The sequence below is a fragment of the Ambystoma mexicanum genome, chromosome 3q, assembly GCF_040938575.1.
Source record: "Ambystoma mexicanum isolate Mex_15411 chromosome 3q, UKY_AmexF1_1, whole genome shotgun sequence".
Classification (NCBI taxonomy): domain Eukaryota; kingdom Metazoa; phylum Chordata; class Amphibia; order Caudata; family Ambystomatidae; genus Ambystoma; species Ambystoma mexicanum.
In genome coordinates, this window is record NC_090926.1 from 659,656,388 (window position 1) to 659,679,102 (window position 22,715).

The 22,715-nt window shown below is 45.0% G+C and overlaps 1 protein-coding gene across 1 annotated transcript in view; it reads right to left on the reverse strand.

Annotated features, from left to right (window-relative positions):
* The window catches only part of LOC138582858 (heparan sulfate glucosamine 3-O-sulfotransferase 3A1-like), a 329,856-nt gene extending 309,200 nt beyond the window's left edge, over positions 1-20,656 (reverse strand). The window contains exon 1 of the mRNA XM_069654547.1: positions 19,622-20,656. Coding sequence (XP_069510648.1) covers positions 19,622-20,010 — 389 coding nt within the window. The 5' untranslated portion in view covers positions 20,011-20,656. The remainder of the gene's footprint in view (positions 1-19,621) is intronic.
* Positions 20,657-22,715: the final 2,059 nt, after the last annotated feature.

Consider the following 22,715-nt stretch of genomic DNA (forward strand, 5'->3'; position numbering starts at 1 on the left):
CGACATTATTCTTTTCATCCAGACTTATAGTGATTAAAGAGATTGTTGATTACTGTAATATTACCCAACGCTGATCCATGTATAAATATTAATCGTGTGATATCTAGATATTGTTCATAATTCATAAAAGTGTGATATATATATATTGTTCAATCCATCAAATAAATATTTTGCCTTTGCAAAACAACCTTCTTCTTGGTTCAGTGAGACCGGGGGGATTCAAAGAGAGGGCGTGAGATAAGGGTACATCGTTCAGAAATAAAAGAACTTTAGACATAAAAATATATAATTAAGGGTTCCAGCTGGGCATCTCACGCTAGGCATTGACTTGGTTGGAGTGCTGGGTTGAAACCACTTACAATGTCCCCATTGTGTCATGGTGAATTGCTTATGTTATATCTTGCATGTGCTCATGGGCTTTGCAATGGGGGTCGGGGCATCAGGATAAGCTGGTCATCACTTCGCCCGCCCACAAATTTCAAGGGCTGTGTTGAGATAAATCAGCTCACCTTAACTGTCTCTTAACTAAAGTTTTGCTCCAGGAATTTCAATGGTTGTGTTATGTCATATTTTCTTCGGGGGTCACAAGCCATGGCATTCTTCTGTGGACCAATTATTTTAAAAAGAGGGAATGCCTATCGGACGAGGTCCGTAACCCTCAAGTGACCTAAGGGTCCACTGCACATTGACCACTTCCAGCAGCCCACTAACCATGGACTTTGGCCAAGACCATGCCCTCTATCCATGTTGCCCCAAATATTTCAAACTTAGCCGGTGGGCTCAGTGTACATTGGCCATGGGTGTGTCTATTGTACATGTTGCACCAAGATTTCCCAAACACCCACTGCCCCCTGCCTAGTAGATGTGATCTGTGCAGGTAAAAAAAAGAATTCACATCCTAGTCCCATGATAATTTCCCAGGAATCATGTTTGATTATGCTGATTCCCATAGGAGCATAATGAAAAAATGCACACAAATTAAAAAGTCTTAGCCACACTCACCATGTGCCTCCTCGTCTTTCATTCGCACCCCCCACTCTCCTAAATTGTCTTTTCCGTGCCTAACCCCCTCCCATAACCCCCATCACTCTGCAGTTTGTGTAATGCAGTTTCTTTTCTAAACGCATTATGCAACTTTACTGCTGTTATATTGTGAGATTCCCCCAGGATTTCCCAGATAAACTGGACATTTTCTACCCGCAACTGTCTCCCCAGCCCACCCAGTTCTCCCACTTGACATATTGTCCTCTTTCCCCTGCACACAATGTAGCCTGATTTGATTGCATCCCTTTTACTCTGCCAAATAGCATTGTGATCACTTTCCAATTTCAGCTTCTCAACATACCTGCGAGAATCTCTTGCATTGAGCAACAAAATGGCGGCTTTTCATTTCAATTCAATTCTGAAAAAACTATGCTGCAAAAGCACTGAGGGAGATATATAAAAGATTGTTGGGAGCAGAGGTACCAAGATCTCCCTCAAACATATTAAAAACTACTGGAGGGATGTCCAGAGAATCAAAAGTTGTTAGCTGTACAATTTTGGGAAAAGGCATAACCTGAACTCTATATTGATACGGATTCTGTGATGCCATGCAGGCTTTAAGCGAATGGATTCGTATGGCATCTTTCTGTTTTTATCACCAGGTAAAAGTATGCAATTACATAGGAATTCATTGTAAATGCTGTCTGAAAAGCAACATTTGTAAGCGGCCCTTACATTGTTTTAAAAACAGAATAAAAAGGAAGAATAAAGGTAATTTCTCCTGGTTTTAGTCTTCTCTTTTAAACTGTGTTTTGTATATGGTTGAAATGGCAAGCAGGGCACACAACATGTAATGACGAATGCTGGTTGTCCTCTGCATGCAATTAAAATATTTTGCAAAATTGCCCATTTGGTGTTTTAGAATATATTTTGAAAATAGTTTACCCACTCCCTTGTTCTTGTGTGAAATTACCACATAATTGCCGGAAAATTATCACAAATTTACGTCGAGATGAACGCAAAAATGGATTGCATTCAAGGAAAAACAAGACACTGGTTTTGCTTTCTGAAAAGCTTCAGCTGCTGCAATATACATTATGGGAGATAAGTGAACATTTTGGGACAAGGGGGCACCCCCTTAGCCATCAAATATTTTAAAAACTACTGGATTTACCCAGCAAAATAAATATCTGCAATGCTTTGTGCCCAATTTCTTCCTTATTTGGTACAAATCTGTCCAGCAGTTTTGGTTCTACGGGTGTTTAATCGATGCACTATATCGCTATAGGAAAATGAATGGGACTCGGCCGAAAAATAGCTTATTTTTTTTCTTTTGATACATTTTTCCCAAACTTTCAAGTGTCAAATCTTTCTCTTGAAAGCATCATCCATATTCCTTTCTGAGAGTCAAAAGTGATCATCAATAGAATGTTCAGAAATTTCTGAGTACACAGTCATCACCTGAACTCTAGGACCGCCAACCTATCATATATGAAATATTTTGCATGCCTGTGCAGTGGAGGCCGGACATGTGCAAGTCTATCCCAGCCCCTTCTCTAAAAACACAGCAGCTCACCTATTGCACAATAAACGTGCTCCAGCCCCAGGTACCCAAACCAGCCTACAACAGCCTGGATCCCCCTTACATCGTGGTCCCAACCCAGAATCTCCCTCAGCCTACGACAGAGATGCTTCTCCTCACTCAGCGAATACAATTTCCAAAAGCCTGTACCGTTCGTAAAGTAAGCCTCCTACCCTGGGTCCTGGCAAGAGCTATGTACCCATCTCACCCATCCAAACCTGAAGCAATGGGCTACCATACCGGCAGTAATTTGAGCCTATTGCAAAAAAGCAGCTAGCAAGGAGAACCGTGGGCATGAGAGTTGGCTTTAATGTAAGCGATGAATTTCATGACAAATCTATGCAGGCACAACATAGACTGGTATGCAATTCACTTTGAAAGAATGGACAAAAAAAACATAATACAGAATAAAGGATGAAAATATGCCTTAGGATACAACTGGTGTGCAGTGGACGATGAGAATGATTATTAGACACAAATCTGTTATTACACTCAATTTGAGATTTTTCAGCCTTTGAAAGTGCATTGTTAGCGATATTAGTACAATAGGATGAAAATGTGTGCAGGCAGTAGGTAGAGATGACTATTTAGAATGTTTAAGCATTAGATACACAGTTTTTCATTGGTCTTCATACTATAAGGTCCTTCATTATATGGACTAATACAATTGGTTGGCACACTTGTGCCATATCTGGAACATTCGGTTAATTTAGCAGCACGTAAGCCCAGACCCAGGTACAAGGAGATAGGGCATGAAACTACCCCACCACCCAATTAGCCCAGCATCTCTCACCGCCCATGCCTTCTGCCATGAAATTGATTTTATACCTGGTCTTGTAGATAATTCTCATCTTTGTTAATGCACGGCTGCCATTCGCTATCATGTCTGGGACTTATCTTCCTCTTGGTCCTTTTCTTGCTCCAGCAATTTAAGGTCTGGATGTGCTTGTTTTACGCACAGTGCACCACTACACGGTCACACCTAAGTGCTCAGAAACTACTAGGGCATTGCTTTTCAGCAGAATTAAAGCCTATTCACATGACTTAACATAACAAAAGATTGCATGTATTATAAATTAAAAATAATGTTTTTTCTATGCAAGAGAAGCGTTTACATACATCGCTTGTCAGGGACACACTGTAATCATTTAAATATGTATTGAACCCAAATAAATCCATGTTGGTGCAGTGATTTATATTTGAATTGATTTCTAGCTTGGAAACTAAACTTTGCAGACCGAGCCCAAACCAAATCTCTCTGTCTTCAAACGATAGGGGCAGACTCTCCAATGAGTTACTTTGAGGTAGAGACCTCGCTATTGGTGGCCTAACGTGGCTTTAGCCCTGGGTCTTTTGGTTCTAGCCCCAGATAGAAGCTCAGCGGCTGCAACCAAAAGGCCAGCTAGCCCGAGTCCTGACGATCCCGACATTGGCATAGCCATGGATTTTTTCCAGACCTAGCAATACCCCTGCTGTGAGAGACTCTGGCTTACTCTTGACTGGAACCTGGAGAGGGCTCAAATAGCTCACAATAGCAAAAATAGCTCATGGGTCTTTGGTTCACTGGTTCACATGGATGTTAAGATCTCAAGCTAGTTAAGAGAAACCCTGACATACTCCTACCCTACTCCTGACTTACTAATAGTAAGTCCAATGTCAGTAAGACTTACTCGTGGTACCTTCCTTGTGAATCGAAGAGCATTCTCCAGGTTCATGTCAATAAGCCCGAGTAGCTTCGTAGTCAACAGCCCTTTGGTAACCACTGTTCCTATCTGCCGCTATATGAACACATGAAACAAATGGACTGGCCTGGTTTTCCTTCCCAAAGAAATTGAAATACACAAAAGGCTTTCATTCTGGCAGAGCGGACGTTTAATGATCAAAATGTTCTGCAGAACTGGAGCCGTGTTACCAATAAAAAATAAATACCTCACGACCTAATTAAGTGCTCATGGGATTTATGAGCTAATGCTCAGTTTTATAACACTGTTATTCTCCTCAGACTGTGCAGGATTGTCCTGTTTTTTTTGCGTGAGCTACTATCTGCTTGCACGTTGGATGCAGGTAGAAATAGAGGCCCAGTGTGGCCTGTTCCCACATCGGCTTCACCTGCTCCTGAACTCGCACACTCCCATCCTTGAGGGCGGAAGCAGAGTTCCAAGTTTCAGTGGCAATAGGAGCCTTGTGGGTTATTTCCTCTTGCTACCTTCATTAAGCGAGCAGCGGTTGGCATGGCTTGCTGTTCTGGATGCAACCCACAACACTCACCCTCAGAGTGGGTTCCGTTGGTAAGAGCGAGTAAGGAAATTGACAATTTATGGCACTTAGATCACTGAATTTACGCTCAGCACTTGTGCTAAAGTCAATCTGTTGATCACATGGGTGTAGTTTTAGGGGTGGACAAGGGTGTTTGTCCCCCCAAATTTGTGTGGCACTCCATTTGTCCCTCTCATTGGGCAGGGGCACCATTCAATCAGTGGTCATGCCCCCACCCCCAACATTTTCAGCAAAGTTACTCTGCTAGTTGATCCTTTCCCAGGAACGTAATTTCACCAAAATGCCAGGGTTAGCGGAAGTGATATCACATGACCATAGATCTCTGATGACATCACAAGAAGTGATGTCATTTGGCCCCACCCCAAATTGACATCACAGGAAGTGATGGAACTTGACTGTTTACCCCTTGACAAAACAGGAAGTGGCATCACATAGCATTGTTTCTATGTACACTATGAAAAATATGGTAACAATATTAGTGTAACGTGATATACATTTCATACAAGAATGGATCACCATATGTACTGGCAGAAAAAAACATGTTATAACTGCAACTGGCGTAAAACAAAATACACAGTCCGAAATGGATGCTTATTCTACTCTTGCTAATGCTTTTTGGAGGATTTTGTCTGCATTGAGAATTTGAGGTATTTAAGAGCAGACTAAAAAAGTTGCTCACCCCCTGATGGGTGCCTGAAATAAACATTTAATGAGTCTAGCAATTATTGTACACAATTCTAGAAAGGCAAATGATTAGTTATTCCTATTCTTTCTTATTTAGGGTCACTGCTCAAAGTGTAACACTTGTGGAATCCCCTGTTTTTTAAGAAGCCTGAACAAGAAAGCCAGCCACTCAACAAAGAGGCACATGGCATTGGCGACAGCCCAGGAGCTTCAATTTGTAAAAAGTTATTTAAAAAAATGTTTTAGGGGCAGTAAGGGAGACCACAGCGGTAGTAGCAAGGGAGACCTCAGGGGTCACAAGTGCGACCCCTGGGAGCCATAAATGACATCTCTGTCCTTTCCTGTTCCACTGATCTATTTCAGCTCTTTTATGACTGTTAAACATGCCTGACCATAGGGTTCCAAAAGTAGGTAAGGGCACCATATGTAGGTTTACCTATATTCGGACATATGTTCACGCTTGATTGGCTGTTGTTGATGGTAGACTGTCCTACAGACTTTAGTCTTGAGAAGGTAATATCAGATCAGAGTGAGCTACAGCACCCATGGCATAGTCTTGTTTGATCTTAGCAGATTTGTAATAGGTCTCCAGTTTTACTGTGCTTCATTTATGTGGGGAACAATCCGGTGTGCATATGTGTGTGCCTGGACAATGGTAGGAAGGTACACTGTCCCATTCTAATAAGTACTAATTTTACACTAGGGCTCATTCTCATGGCCCCAGAGAATGTGGATGTAAAAGCCTGACTACTTGTATGTGTGTGTTGTTGTGTACGTTCAGATCTGTAGGTGGTGTCTCCAGAGGATCTCTGCCATGAACATGTGCTTACAATAGTAGTAGAAGGTTTCTATGTGTGTTCACTTTACCAATTGGAATGGTACCCGATTTAGCGGTCTCGCCAGGAAGTCTTCTGGGGCTTTAACCTCTGTCCACTAAAGTTCAACAGGGTTCATCATTAAGTTTGTTATTATGTTAAATGTTAAATGTTAAAGGTATTTGTACTGTGCACCGTCACCAACGGAGTTGGTCCCCAGGCGCTCTGGCGGACCTGTAAATGTGAAGGTGGGATGGGTTAGTAGATGAAGCGGGAGTAGGATAGTGAGGAGTGGTGTTCTGTTGGCAGCTTCAATTCGGTATACACCGTGTGCTGAGCTTTGGTGGGAGTATCGGATAGATGTCAGTCCTTGCGTGCTGTCGGTGCGGCTTATGTGTTGTTGAGTTGTGGTGAAGTGCGCACGCCTTGTTGTGCGAGAGACGGTTGTGTGAGATTTATTTTGTGAGTCAAGTATACAGAAAGTTTGAGTTTTTTCGGTTAGTGGGTTATATAACATTTAACATGCTAATATTCAGAATTCTGTCTAAGTGTGGTGCATGCTAACATTCATGATTCCATTTAAGTGTGGCACTTGCCAACCTCACAACCCTATCTATATGCGATGCAGGCTAATGTTCACAATTCTATCTAAGTGTGGCACATGCTGTCATTCACAATTTCATCTAAGTGTGGCACTTGCTAACCTTCATAATTCCATCTAAGTGTGGCACTTGCTAACCTTCATAATTCAATCTATATGCGACTCAGGCTAATGTTCACAATTCTATCTAAGTGTGGCACATGCTAACATTCACAATTGCATCTAAGTGTTGGAAGCGTTGGAAATAATATTAGGCAGTATTTATATTCAGCCATTAGCAGAGCTCTTCCACTCGTTTGGAGTTATATTATATATATATATAAAGATGGTGGTGACGCCCAGGTGGTTTTGCACATCAGAGACCTGCAGGGTGAGGCTGAATATCACTCCAATCTCTGTAGGAGCTCAAAAGAACAACACTTTACTGGGTAATAATTTGACACGGGAAGTTCAATGGAGTCCATCACTATGCAGGAATGCTAAATTAGTATTGAGTGCCTAATTAATGTCCAGTGGACTGCTTATTATAACCATGCGCCACTTTAACCTCACGAAGTACACAGCAATATGAGTGTTATGGTCAGTCTCTTCCAGATTCCTTATTGGTCCAAAAGCTAGACTGGTAAAATCAGGTGCCCTGCATTTTTTTTGGCTCAGGCTGCATGATTATGGAATTCTCTATCTCCAGATATCCGTCCTTTCCGGAACAATCTGGAGTTTCACAAAAAAAATATATTCCTATTTCTACACTACGACAGAAGAATGAAATGTAGATTCAGCTATCACCTGGCGTTGTTATAGCGCCAAGAGGCTTTATTCAGGAGACTGTGCGTTATATGAAGCTGAATGTCATACCATAACATAGTATACTGCAATGCTTAACACTGATGTGTGCGGCAAGCTCTTCACTCAATGAGCTATTTTACCGACTGTTGCCAGGTAACAGATGTTGATTGTTCATGTATTTCGCTTACCCTTATTCTAAAAAGTAATTTAGTCAAAGGTGACTCAATGTAGCTCTGATTTACTCACGATTACGCCTGCATAATGGGTTTGTAAGAATATTGTTGAACCATTAGAAATATCAGATTAATCTTTCCTACAAAATCCCTTACTGAAAAATGTACATGAAAAGCCAGACATAATGTACACGAAATTACATGATTTTAAATAGGAAAAAAAAGACAAATTGGAGTAAGACATCTACATGTGTGCAAAGGAAATTGATCAGACCTACTTGTTGGAGGGCTACATGTTTACAACTCTCTGGCAGCAAGGTGTCCAGAATCCAGATAGAGACAATCAATTTGCACTGGTGGTAAAGTGGAGCAAGGTAACATTGCATGGCAAAAATACACTTTGCACCGCTCTATGAATCCGGGTGTTTGTTTGCAGTGCAACGTGACTTTGCACCAGTGCCAAGTCCCTTTGCACCGTGCTAAAAGTTCCATGAATTGGACCCTAAATCATGCAATCATTCTGAGCCCCTAAGGTCCAGGTTGGTACTCGTGTCCTTTGCTCCTAGGTCCCGGGACTTTTAACGGATTATATGTAAACAGTCATTGCGCACACACTTGCATTTTGTCACTTTCCCTCTTCTTTCTACTATTTTGACTACTTGTGTTGACACGCAAGTATTATGTCACTTTCCCTTTCCTCGTCCCCTTGCATCTAAGTGAGCTGAATGTATCCAAGGCCTGGGAGCCTTCATATGTTTGTATTAGACAGATATTAGTTTGGCAGTACGAGCATAACCTTCGACATGCCCTCCTATCACACCGTGTTGTGTGTGGGAAAAAGTCAGTGGACAAAGTAAGTTACATTGGCAGTTTGAGCTTCAAAAATGAGCACACGTGCAAAAGACTGTCATTTCACCCACTCAAGGACGTAGCATGCGCTTAGCACGCCCCAGGTGCAAACATCTTTGTACAGGCGGCCACTGATGTATAGGGCAGCCAGGCTGCCACAGAGAGTTCGAATGTCACTTGTATCCTGAGCCCCTTCGACTGGCCTCGCGATGTTTGAGGCGCACTGCCTGTGTCCCCGCTTTGGGGGCGCATGCAAAAGCTGCTGTTTTCTTATTAAAATCTCCCTGTTTTGTTTACACCCTCACTTCCTGCACAGAGGAAGGGAAACCCAAGGTTGGCCTGCAGCTGCGCGCCTTCCTCGCTTTTTGGCCCATCTCTTCAAGAAAAAAAAACGGCCCAATGAGTTCAGCCTGGTGCAACCCTGTACAATAGTTTCAGAAAATAAATTGCATTTCATGTGGGGACTGTCCTTCCTGTGGATAATTGTGAAATACAGTATAACGTCCAGTGCCTTTTCGTGAAAACAGTACACCTGCGTTTATCGAATTCTATGAGGAAACGCTGTTACTTATTCAGGTTAACAAAACGCCCAGTTTTACTATTGCTATTTTACAAAGCACCGTCGATCGTCGTGTAATGCCAATGACGACATTGCGCCACCAGACAAGAAAACCCGACACCATGAGAATTGCATTTTTTGTGGGGATTTAAAACTGCAAATTAAAAGACGGACTAATTGGAGTTTTCCGGAAATGCTGAAAAACAGAGCAGGTTTGAAAGAAAAGCCTCGAATCGGGATATTTACAATAGAAGCGCTAGGGAAAGGATGAAAGCAGAACTCATTTCAATCCGAAAAAACATTCAGAATGAAATGCTAGTAAAACAAATAAAATGACGCCTGACATAGGCCACACAAAAAAGGTTTGGTAGGCGATATTTGTGGGGCTTTACTGCATTTTAAGTAGTACCGTTTTTTTTATCAGGCTCAACTCATTTCCAGGAAAAACCAGTTTCAAGGCGCTGTGCAAAATACATACTATCTAATGACAATGCATAACATACACAGACAAAACAATGCCTGGAACTGCTGAACAAAAAACAACTTATCAGATGGCCGCTTCAGATCCTACTCATTTAATCAATTAGGCGCAAAGAAGGCAAAGGCAAGCAGCTGAAATACCATTGAAAACATGCTATGCTTGTGAGTGGGGTGTACACTTTTACATTGTCAAATGTTCTGTGTTTCCAGACTAGCAACAAAAGCACAAGTATCTCATAGGCAATGTGCAGAGCCACCCAAGAGTGTCTGTTTTATGAGTCTTAGGCCTATCAGCTGTTGCTTCCTGCCCGCCAGGGCACGGAAGGATTCATCTTCCCATCTTGTTCTTATCTGTATTTATAAATACATATATATTCAAAAAAGTTTAGTTAAGACAGAGTTAAGATGATATGATTGAGTGAAACAAAACTTGGTCAAGTCGGTGAGTGTGGAAAGTGACGATCAACATAAGTCAGCGTCCGTTCGTCGATATCACCCATGAAGTAATTTTGATATTTTGGATCTCTTTGTTGATCACTGATATCCCATCTATGTGATCATGGCCTGAGCAGCGGGGGACTCTGAGTAAAGATGGATGTCACTTCCCACACCTAGAGAATTTCCTTGGCAAGGCCCACGGCCAAGGCCCCCATCATTAACTGATCACGACCCACTGGGCCATGGCACTTTCCCAGTTGCACCAACAAAGCGGTATTCACCATTGGCCGATGCCCCCCATTGTTACCCCTCATTCTATTGCTCTGATAGTCCCCCCGGGGGAGATTCCTGTGGAAACATAATGGAGGGGGTCAACTTATGCTGCCTTGTATTTCCACGGTAATTATTCTCTGATATAATCCCTTTTGTAATGTATTATTCGCTGATTACCGCAGTAATGTGAAAATGCTTGTCTGTGTAAATGTTTTCACCTCCCCATTTCCACTCACCATCTGTACCTCTAAACCTTTCTAGCTCGCACATCTGCCACACTCAGTGTAAATCCTCCATGACCTTCTCCTATTATCCCATTTCACTTGCTAGTTCCCGTGACAGATTGTTTTTTGGTTCTGAGCGCATGATGTGCCATTCCCACTGGAAACCTACTCGCCTAGGGCCCGTTGTCCCTTAAGGAATGTTTGTGGGTACTACCGTTAAATTAGCAGAAAAGAGTGCATTTAAACCGCATTGGTCTCAGGACATTGCCACAGAAATGACAGGATTTAAAGAGGAAATTAACATTGTATTGGTACATGCCATCATAGTAATGCTGTGATTGTGATGTTGCTCTTGGATGGCTCGGTCAGTTGCTAGTTCTTAGTGCATTTATAGCTGCATTGTACCATAGTGCCAATGCAAGCCACGGTGTGGTACAGTTGGAGTGTCTGAAGGTGTCAGAAGACAGTCAGAAGGAACGTTGCAGGCACGTGACCACACATTGTGGGTCCTCGATGTGTGCGCTGGCATAGTGTGACCTGACATAGAATGTTTTGATGAAACATCACATGATATAGCATAACAAGGCATACAATCGCCTGGAAAGCATGGTTTGAATGGATGCAAGCTAATAAATGAAGCATCTGTGATGCTTCCAAAATCAAAATGCATGACCTCCATTGTTATTGGGTGTCATACTGAGCAACGTATAGCAACAGTAACCATCATTCTTAACCCCGCCCCCATTCTATCTGACAACACAGCTTTACACACAACTCCAACAATGAACAAGCACAGATTAACAGAATGGAACGTATACCACCCCAAAACACGTGTCTGCACTAAATGTTCCTAAACACCACACTTACACACCATAGCTAGACCAACACAACTCTTCACACTGCCCTTAAACAGCACTCCTACAGACTCCACAGGCAATCACTCAATCAAGTTACATTAACAACTCTTCAACATTAACCACTGCTCCAGACAACTCAAACTATCTAAAACGTCCACACCACACAGAGCCCTGCATTATGGGATGTTCAAACATCAGCATTGCAACAAATCAACCATGTACTGTTCTGGTCTATCCCCTGGAGGTGCCACCTCTATTTCTCTATATACTGAAGTGCCTAGAGACAATGAAAAGGTCAGAGGCTGCCCTCTAAAAGACCCATTAACATAGCATAAGAAGGCATAGCAAATAGGCCCGTGTTCTTTAGGGACAGAGCTGTGCCATGCCCAGTCAACTTAAGAATAAGATAGCAGTAGAGGAAGAAATTAATGTTGGTTCGTTCTGCGGTGATGAGTCCCCTACACTAAGATCCCTAGTGCCCTGATTAGCTGGTGAGATTATAAATCATCCTGTCAAATCAAGTGATGGGGCTGAAGAAGCACCGTTGCTACAATAATGCAACTGTAGGCGACAGCCTTGGGGTCCTCAGAAATAAAGCACACGGGGGCCCATTTTGCACCTCCAGTAAATTAAATCTCCACCAGTGCAAGGAAGGCTTTTGTTTAGAATAGCAAAAAACTAAATTAATTCTAGGGACCCCCACGTTTTGCGCATAGTGCATTGTGTGATTACATTATTTTTCCTGGACCACACACTTTGATTAAACTATGAAGCTGAGCATTAATTAAACACTTTCCACATATATTATGATCTATACTTAGTGCACATATATAATTTGTTTGGCTTTCAAGAACTACAATTATACTTTTTTTTATAGAGTTTACTTTTGAAACACACAAACCACATAGTAAAGCAAGCTGAAAATATAAAAACTCATAAAGATGTCAAACCAAAAGTGGCCATTCTAGCATTATTTTCATAATGTGAATGGGACACTATCAGTCCCAGAATGCAAACTAATGAGAGTCTAAAGTAGCTTTTGACACCATTATAATTTGAGCACAGAAAGACACACACAGAATCACATGCATATTTATCAAATATAACGGTCTGTGGTCCATCTCATGTACCTAAAATGAGCTGCGATGTTATGCCAAGCAACCAGGAACTCTTATTGGTATTATTTTGTCCATTCCCCTTTCTTACTGGGATATTTCAATGGGGGGCAATTGGAGTGTATCAAACTCCACACAGCGGAATAATACACTTCTATCAGAAAAGTATGCATCTGTTAATTTTAGATCTTGATAAAGTTCCGTGTTCAAGAAGATACATTTAACATTCCCATTACAACTTAATTAAATACTGGAAGTGATCATTAGTTTTAGTTGTAAAGTTTTAAAAAGAGCCAGTTTATAATGTTTAGAATGTTAGTTCAATCCTTTTCTTTTTTAAAACAGCGTCTTTTGCTGAAAATTCACAATATGTTGTCTCTCAAAATGTTTTTTTCTTCTCGTAAAGAATAATTGTCAGATTAAAAACAATTAATTAGTACTAAATCATTTTTTTTTATTTTGCATGATGGATGCTGATTGTGGCGCTGCTGAAGTTTAACATTTGTTACCGTAAGCCAAACACTAATAATTAACAAAAAATAGAAAGCAGCAAACACAACTGTAGACTCTGGAGCCTGGGCAGCTTGACCATTAATATGATCTGTTATAATAGCAGCACCCCCAAAATAGCCTATCTTTGTTCTCATCATATACCCCTCATACAGACAGTGCAACCTCAGTGTGATGGCATCATTCTGGCAGGACACAAGCACTGGCAATGAGTGTCTCTACCAGGCTGGTCCCGACCTCAGGCAATGCCTCTGTCACGTCTTCTTTCATTCTACTTGTAACCATAAACAAATACAGCACCTCAACCTCCCTCTCCTTCAAGATGTCTGTATGTGTTTTTCTCTGGTTGCACTTTTGTCAGCAACACCATGTTTGGCTCTAGCTAACGTGTACCAGACAATGCTTCCCTTACCCTGCCAGATAGAGAGAGAGAGAGGCGGGGGGGTGGGGATAGAGAAAGAGAGACAGAGAGAGGAGAGAGAGAGGGGGAGAGGAGGAAAGACATAGAAAAAGACAAAGGGGCGGTTCATGAAATTATTTGCGTGGAAAATCAGGGATTGGCGTGCCATTCTGCGTGTGAAACCCCATTCTTCTATTCATGGAATCCACTGTGTGGCACTTTCCTAACTTGCACGGACTTCACGCAGGCTCGGCATGTCTCTGCCAGCGGCTGAGTGCCTTGAGCGAGACACCATGCTGAGCATGAGCGAGGCCTGTGAAGAGGGCGGAGTAGGGGGCGGAACTCGGAAAGTGAGGAAGAACAACGGAAAAAGTGGGTTTACAAGGGACAGGTGGCAGTCAGTCCATAGCACGCCCACAAATGAGCACGACAAAGCATAATCATGGATGTGACCGTGTAACCTACTGCCTATAAAATGCCCCCGCAAATCTCTCCATCTCTCCGCCACCCGAAGACAGTCGTAAGTACACTTGTGCATTGCAATCACAGTGCAGAGGTGGGTTTGCATGTCAGATTTAGGGGTACACGCAGATTTTCTGAGTTTTACCCATGTTACTATACATCGTACGCATGTTGTCGGGATACCGGTAATAGTTACAGGGGACCCCGCGCAGGGTCCTCGAGATGCAGGCACGCTTGTGGAGGACCCACAAATTGTTTGAAGGATGCATGTATTCTCACCCAGGGGAACATACAAAGGTATCTGTACTGGCTTTCTTTGCTTTATGGGGGAGCATGACGGGGGCTTTCCATCCGCGACTTGCATATACAGTTACCTTGCCCAGAAAATTCCATGAATACGCGGGGCACATATATTTTATTCTGCGTGCAGGATTGCGCAGTGTTGTTCTCGGCGCGTGGCCCTTGCGGGATTAATGTGCACTTTTCCATGAATTGGCCCCAATGAGTGAGACATTGAGAGACAGAGAAAGACGGAGGAGAAAGGGAGTTTAGAGAGAGTGACCGAGAGCTAGATTGGTGTATTGCACACTGGGTGCAGCTAGTTAGTACGTAAAATGCCCAGATGGCGAATTGTGTAGTGCAAACGAACAACCAGTGATTTTAGGACCAGCCCTCAAGATCTGTTTAAGAACCATGCCAAGTTGGGACGCTGCTTGCAAGGTATTCACAGCAGAACATACATCTTACTTCATTATCAATATTGCAGGGTGGTAGCTTCTCCCATAGAATGGACGTTTCATGCAGCGGCTGATGAGAAGAAATACAGTTTCAATGTCGTCTAATTCGCTGTGCACAAAGTGTCCAGCTGGCAAGGGCCCCACCCTTCCTGCACCACTAGTGGACAATGACGCACAAGGTTGTTCAGTTCATTACCCTAATGAGCTAACAAAATACCCTAGCACCCTGAGTGGGTGCTTCAACCAATCAATTTACTCACAACGCAGACTGTGTTTAAGGGGGGAAGCTTGTGTTCGGAGCAACCATCTGTGTGGCTTCTCCCCCCCACAACCTTCCAGGCCCATCTTCAGTTCCACTGCTCTCCCGGGCCACAGTAGATAGACCTTAAGCCATCTTTAAGTTAATGAAGAGGGAAGAAGGACTACTGTTGAACAGGAGCTAGGGTAAGTGGAAATGAAGGAAGCTTGGAGAGGAAAGGTATACTATGTCACTATATTTGCAATGACGGGCATGCACTGATGTCTGTTGTAACCCTATGGTGTTAATGGCAATCAAGGCCTGTACCAGCAGGTAATGTCAGTGGTAGACCTTGTTGAATTCCCCTGTTATACTCAGGACATTAACTCTGGGGCTGTCCGTTATCTAATAGTACAGCCCTGCAGACGTGTTTCTATCACACAATTAGGACCCAACAAACGTTCCTTGGGCAATGAGAATGCTGGAACAGTGGGCATTAACCAGGAATCCAAGCCCGCATTGCAGACATTACCATGGCCTACGCCTCATCCTCTCCAGCCACCCTCTGCACAACCCTGTTCCATCTCCTTTCTTTTTTTACAACTAATGTAAGCCACCCCATATGGGAAATAGATTTTTTTTTTCTGAGCTCCCTTTTCTTTTGTCTATAGCAGTCAACGTGTGTAGTACAATGTGCACTCAGACTGTGTTGCCAAAGTGCATTTATCACCAAATTCAAACGTGGATTTAGGTCATGGTCAAATACATCTCCCAGAATGCATTAGCTTTCGAATTAAATTCATGGACTGGAAAAATGGTGCTGCAGAGACATGGGGCATGGTTTACAAAAGTGTTTTACAATGGTACAATTCCATTGGAAAACGCTTTAGAAATCAGACGCACGGAATCCTCAGCTGACATATTTTAACCTCACCATATGTTTGAGGTGCAACTACGAAAATTATAATAAAACTACACACAAAGTGCAGCCTGGCACCTTTTATTGGTCTCGCTGGAAACATGATGCACGCATTGAATAGTGCGTTCGCTTTCGAAGTCCCGTGGGCTTCGTCATCGGGTGGGGCCGAGTCTACAGGTGTCATTTTACGCGGATGCATCCGCGTTTTTAGTAACGGCCGGTTTCGTCCTCGTTACGCTCTCTGTAATGGCGAACATTTTGCTATAGTTTATGAAGAAAATATTTCGTTTCGTCATTTGAGTTAATCATGTTTAAGTTCCTCCCGACTGAGCTATGGAAATCTGTGATATAAAATGTCCAACTTTAAAGAAAGCTAAATACATCCCGAAACGCAGGAAACGAAAGGGTCCATTTCTGCGGGGCAGACGGGGCTTCGTGGCGAGAAAGAGTCGCTCAGGCGCAGCTTCCCCAGATGGAGGTGCTGGCCGGCGCTGGCCTGCGAGGGGCACTGGAGACTCGCGCATGGAAGCAGCGGCAGCCGCTGCGATTGGGTGCTGGGCGGATGGTTAACGGAACATGGCGCTCGTGTCTACGTGAATGATACGTGTCGATGAATGCGTTTAATATTAAACAAAAGTGGCCCTAACCCGCGCCGTAGGAAGTGCAGATCGGATGGGCTGGGATCCGTCCCCTCGTCGCAACCATGCCCCACTCGCTCTCACAGAAAATGATAACGCATAATACTTTTTTTTGTTTGTTTTTAAACATTTGCGGAAAGGGGCTTGTCTCTCAAAGGCCGTAAGTGGACACAGAATGGAAATGTTAGGAAGTCTCCAGGCACACATCAGAAATGGAGAAGATGACGCACACGCGCCGATATTGGGACTGGTGTCGTGGGCAAATCAGAATGTTGCCATTTGGGGCTTGCACACATCTGAATTGCTGCGCCAGGGTCCCTGTACACATCATAAACTGGTGGAAGAGGAGCGGGAATATCAGAAATGTTTGGGGGAGGGAATGTCGAAAAAGATATGCAGCAGAGTGTGGCTGTCACGGGACAGGAACCAGTGATCGAAGGGAGCAGGAACGGTCGGGAGCGGTGTTCCAGTACTTTTTTTTCTCTTTACATTTCTGTATTTTCTACGACAATTTTCACCATTCTATGCAGAGGATGTGTCCATTCACGTCCTTGTGCAAGTGTGAAGTTGCAATAGGAGCCTTCATTAGTTGTCACTCAGGGCCTGATTCATGGAATTTCTTTGCACGGTTCAGAGTGACTTTGCACTGCTGACACAAACCCGAATTCATGAAACTGTGCAAAGTGTATTTTTCAAATTCAGTACAAAGTCATGTGAGCAGTACAAAACGACTTTGCAATGACTTTGCACTGCAAAAATACATTGTTCCATGATTCAGGGTTTGAGTCAGCAGTACAAAGTCACTTTGAACTGTGCAAAACATTCCATGAATCGGGCCCTTAGACTAATGTTGGGGTTTTGCTAGGTCTGGAAAAGATCTGGGGCTATGCTAATGTCGGGACTGTCGGGACTCAGGGCGAGCTAGCCTTTTGGTTGTAGCCCCTGAGCTTCTATCTGGGACTACAACCAAAAGACCCGGGGCTATAGCCCCCCAGAACCTGGAGGAGGTATCATACATACAGCTGAAATGCACGAGGAGGCCTCCTGCACAGAGCAGAGATGTTGAATGGGGTGTTATGAAAACAGCCGAAAAACTGGAGCAGGTGGTGGTCTCGGCATACACCAGAAATTGGGGAGGAGTTGTCATTATGCACACACTTGACATGCTGGTCGAGGTCTCATGCGTATAGGAATAATGGTGGAGGAGATCTCCTTCAGGCACCAGAAATGTTGCGCATTCAGCAGTTATGCTGGCGGTCGAATGCATGCATCAGAAACGGTGGAGGAGGCCTCATGCATGCAGCATTTATGCTGGAGGTGTAATGCATGCATCAGAAATGGTGGCGGGGTGGCATGCATGCAGCAGTTTACGCTGGAGGTGTAATGCATGCATCATAAATTGTGGAGGGGATGGCATGCATGCAGCAGTTATGCTAGAGGTGTAATGCATGCATCAGAAATGTTGAAGAAGGCGTTATGCACACACTAGAAAGGCTAGGGTGGGGGGGTTGCCATGAATACAACAGAAAATGCTAAGGGTGTCTCATCATAACAGCAGCAATGGTGTAAGAGCTGTCACGCACACCCCAGAAATGGCGAGGTGGGTCTGATGCATACAACGGAAATGGTGAGGGAGGTAGCATGCACACATCAGCAACGCTGGGCCAGAATAGGCAGACATCAGAAATGCTGGTGATAAGGGGTCATGCACGCATCCAAAATGCTGACTTGTGGGACGGGCATACACGTTAGACCAGCCATGGAATGGTGTGTGTTTTAGAAGTGTTGGAGGCGGGGGGGTACGTGCGGTGAGAGGATCCTGCCCCTCCACCGCTTCATGGTAGGCAGGTTTGTCACATTAAATTGCTAATATACATCATGGCTGAGTCGTTAATTCCTAGTCAATGAACGCCCCCATACAGTGGTCGAAGTCAGTGGGAACGGTCGGGAGCGGTGTTCCACTACTTTTATTTTGTACTGTTAAAAGTTCCACTGCTTTTGGCAACCATTTTCAGCATTCCATAACTGTTCTTTGTGAAGTTAAAGCACACATCTCCACTTAACCACCTGGATATCAGTTACAGCTAAACTGAAATCAGGTTCAACTCAATTGGCTGTCAACCAGTGTGACTGCACCCATTGAAAAACGTGTTGCACGTTGCCCCTTCCTTCCTACTCTGTCTGCCATCGGAGTCACAGTTCCACTACTTTGTTGGTACACTTCTTTCAATGCCCCTATATTAACCAGAACAATGCACCCCCTGCTAACTGGCCCGACTCATTTAAACCATATGAAATGCAGGGCATTCAGGGGTCAAGTCCTACATATTAAAGTGGAGGGACTCATCAACAAACGCCATGGGGTGTGACATCACCAGAAATTAGCATATCAAGGTGAAATATGCACATTTCATTAAATTGGCTTTGTATAACCACCCTAATTGCACAGGACGAATGGCATTTGCCTTTCAGAAAATCAACACACACAAAACCAAGAGAGGATATTTTCTTTTCATAGGGTTTTTGAAAACGATAAAAGGTGTGCATGTTACCGAACTGAGAAATGTCACCTTTAGTTGTTGGTGATGTTTCATCAGATTAGATAGTGTAGTGGTGAAGTGTCCATAATGCAAACCTGATTACTGTGGTTTGATCCCCAAGGTCGGCTTCAATTCATAAATTCAAAGAGGGCATTCAAAGTTTCTCATTTTAGCTGGGGGGAGGAGGGTCTGAGTCCATCCTTGGAAAAAAGTGGGTGGACTCCGTCCACCTGCGTGTACCCTCGACTTGAGTCTTGAGGGCATTTAATATGGTTGATGTATTGGAAAGTAACTCGCATGTACCCCCTGTAGCCACGCATTCATTGACTATGCATTAATACAGTTAATGGCCCGTGTACTTCAAGCGTCGTTTCTTTTTTACCAGTTAATTATCACGTCTAGGGATGGCTGGACTCGGGGAGAGCATGTTCTTTTTAAGTGTCAATCATTCATGCATTCACAGGTGCCGCAGCAACTCACCTGTACCATGCGAAGCCCTTCTCGTAGTTCCTGTCGAAGAAGTGCGGCTCGGCTCCCACGGCGCGGATGTCCGGGTGGACTCGTAGGAACTCCAGCAGGGCGCGCGTGCCCCCCTTCTTCACCCCAATGATTAGGGCCTGGGGGAGCTTCCGACTGCCTTCTTCCAATGGGGTCAGGAGGCTGTCACTCTGCTGTACCCCAAGCCGGCGCAGCAGCCTGTGTCTGGCCCGGGGACCTTCGTCCTGCTCCGGAGGCGCCAGAGGAGCCGGGCACCTCTCTGTCAAGCAGTACAGGATGGTGAGGGACAGGAGCAGGGAGCAGAGGGTCAGTAGGAAACCCCTGGAGAGGCTGTGAGGCAGAGGCTCTGGGGTGCCCACCGGGGGTGCCATGGGAGCCACAGGCCGGGGTCCTCCATGTTAAGGGCTCCAGGGGGCCATAGCATGGGGGAACCAGCTGTGGTACACTTCACTGTATATTCCAGCACCCCCTCTTCTTCCCATGCGCGCCTTTACTGCCGACGTACCCCTAGCCGACTCTATGAAGCGCGTCCCTTGGAAGGGGAGGAGCCTCACTGCAGGTAGATTTGGACTGCCCTATATGTGTATGGGCACGACTTGGACAATAGGGCGAAGACAGACCCGCACACTGAAAGGAAGCACAGTGCACGCCTCCGAGGCTGCTCCACCCAGCTTACACCCCAGAGCTGTAACATATACGGCGCAAACCCCTGCTGCGAGTCTCCGTCACACCCTGTGACGGAAACAGCGCTGCAAGTTGTGAAACTCACACCGAGGGCGAGAGTCTGCACGTCACAGAGAGCGAATCACACCAGGTGCGCGCGACTCTGCTCTACCTTGCAATGCTGCCGTCCCTGGAGGAGCGTGCCCCGCGCCGAGATCCCGCTGCGCCCGTGACAGGTGCGAGCGCATCTCCTGCGCACAAGCGAGCGCTGCCCGCCTCCCTCTGCCCCGCGGCCAAGTTGCACGAGCCCTCCTGTCCGCTGTGAGTTCACCCTCCCTGCTCCCGCACAGATGTCATGGCTCCTCTCTGTACCGGTGCAGCGCCCCCCCCCCCCACCCCTCCCGTGCAGAAATGCAGATGCCTCTGTCGACGGGGTCCTTGGCTGGTCCCTTTCAGTCCCTTCCTCAGGAGTTGAAATGTGAACTGCCGCGCGTTGCCGTATGCAAACGACATCTCTCGTCCACGGGATGCTCGGCTCCGCTTCACCTGCTGCACGAGCCAGCCGACGTCCTCTGCTCGGCTGCCACAGCCCCTTCTCTTTACCCCCTGCCAAGAGATAGCCACGATATGCCGGGGCGCTACAAAATGTTATCTGGGCGCATCCTTATTTATTTATTTCATTTATATAGCGCCCAGACCCGGAGTTATCACGACGCTTGTGAAACACAGTCAAAAGCAGTCGATAGCGGTATACATCATAGAGTTAAAAGTCAGCTAGGCATGTTTGCCTGCATATGTCCAGGGGTGCACCAAGGCTAACATTTCAGAGGGGGAGGGGGCGCACAGGTGACAAAGGGTAGGGTGGTCAAAAATGACAAAGGGTAGGGCGGTCAACTTTTTGAGATCCTTTTGCGCGATACTTGCCCACAAGGCAGTGATGACCTCACATCGTCATTCACGTTTGGCCGCGCCATTTGTTGGCTCTTTAGACCTGGCTGTATTGCATTGCAAATGGTTTGTCCTTGGGAGATGATGGTCACGACCCCAGGGACAAAGCTTTAGCACTGGAATGAAGACTGGTGTCTGAGCGTTAGCAGCAACACTGGAACAGCAGCAGCAGCTCGACCTGCAAGCTCAAAAAAGGATTCGGGGCCGCTGCGCCACCCAAAGAAAGAAAACTGCAGGTAGCAGCAGGCGGCAGCATCATGGTGTGTAGATGGCCACTTCAGTTTGCAGAGTGGTTGTGCTTGACGCAGATTGTCCCGACTTGCTGTCTCCTGAGAGTCACACTCCAGGGCACAAAGCAAGTCGGGACAACCTGTGTCCCGCACAGCCACTCTGCAAACTGCGAGACAGAGTCCCCAAATACAGGACGAGCCCGCAAAATATGGGACAGTTGGCCACCCTAACAAAAGGTCACATGTTTTGTAGTCTGCACAGCAGAACAAAGATCGCCACCTAGTTGGGGATCTGAAACCCAAAATGGCCACTCAAGAAAAGCTACTAACATTCTTTGGGTGCCACAAGGTTTGGAGTCCATTCCAGCTGAAATACTGTAAATGTCTGACTCCGGCACTGCCCCCACCAATCTGAGACTACCAGGGTTTGGAACTTTCCAGATCCCTCCCGGGAAGTCTGGATAATATATATATATATAGAACCCACCACCCTCTCCCCAGACTCGGGGGGCATCCATTCCAGATCCACATTCAAGGTCCACATATATATCAATGAGGGTGAGTGTTAGATACCTCGTAGGAGGTGATATTCTGAGGCAGAGCCTTGTAGGTATTTGTAGGAGGCTTTCTCCCTAGTTCATTTGAAGAGGTGGTACTCATTGCACTTTGGGGGTCAATCATCTCTAACTCAAATGCCCCTAAATGTCTTTCAGAAGGTCCTCTAAGATAACTCTCAGGAGCCTGGGAGTATCCAGATTCTTCTCAAAACCTGTTTGGGGCACACTCAACAGATCCTCCAGATCGTATGAAAGAATTAGAATGTCAAAGATCCCTCTAGGTTGGGGCAATACAAATCCCTCTTGATGGTGAGACCTGCAGATCCCTCTGAACTTCCTGGAAGATCCCTCTCTGTGTTGGACCCATGCAGATCCCTCTCAGCGTGGCAACCCACAGATCTCTCTTAAGGTCACTTAGCAGCACTCTCAGGAATAGCAATCTCAGGTTTCTTTTTATTCCACAAAGCCATGGATCTCCTCCACACAACCCCAGAGGTCGTGACCCTCTAAATCTCTTTCATCACTTTATTTAATATGGTAGTAACACACCAGATGCTTCAGAGTCGTCAGTTTGGAGCTTATGAATGGACTCGCTATCAATGGCTCACACTGGTGACATCAATTCAGGTTAATTTCTCCAGGTGATATGCCTTCCCTTCTTGGTCTCTCACAGGAGTT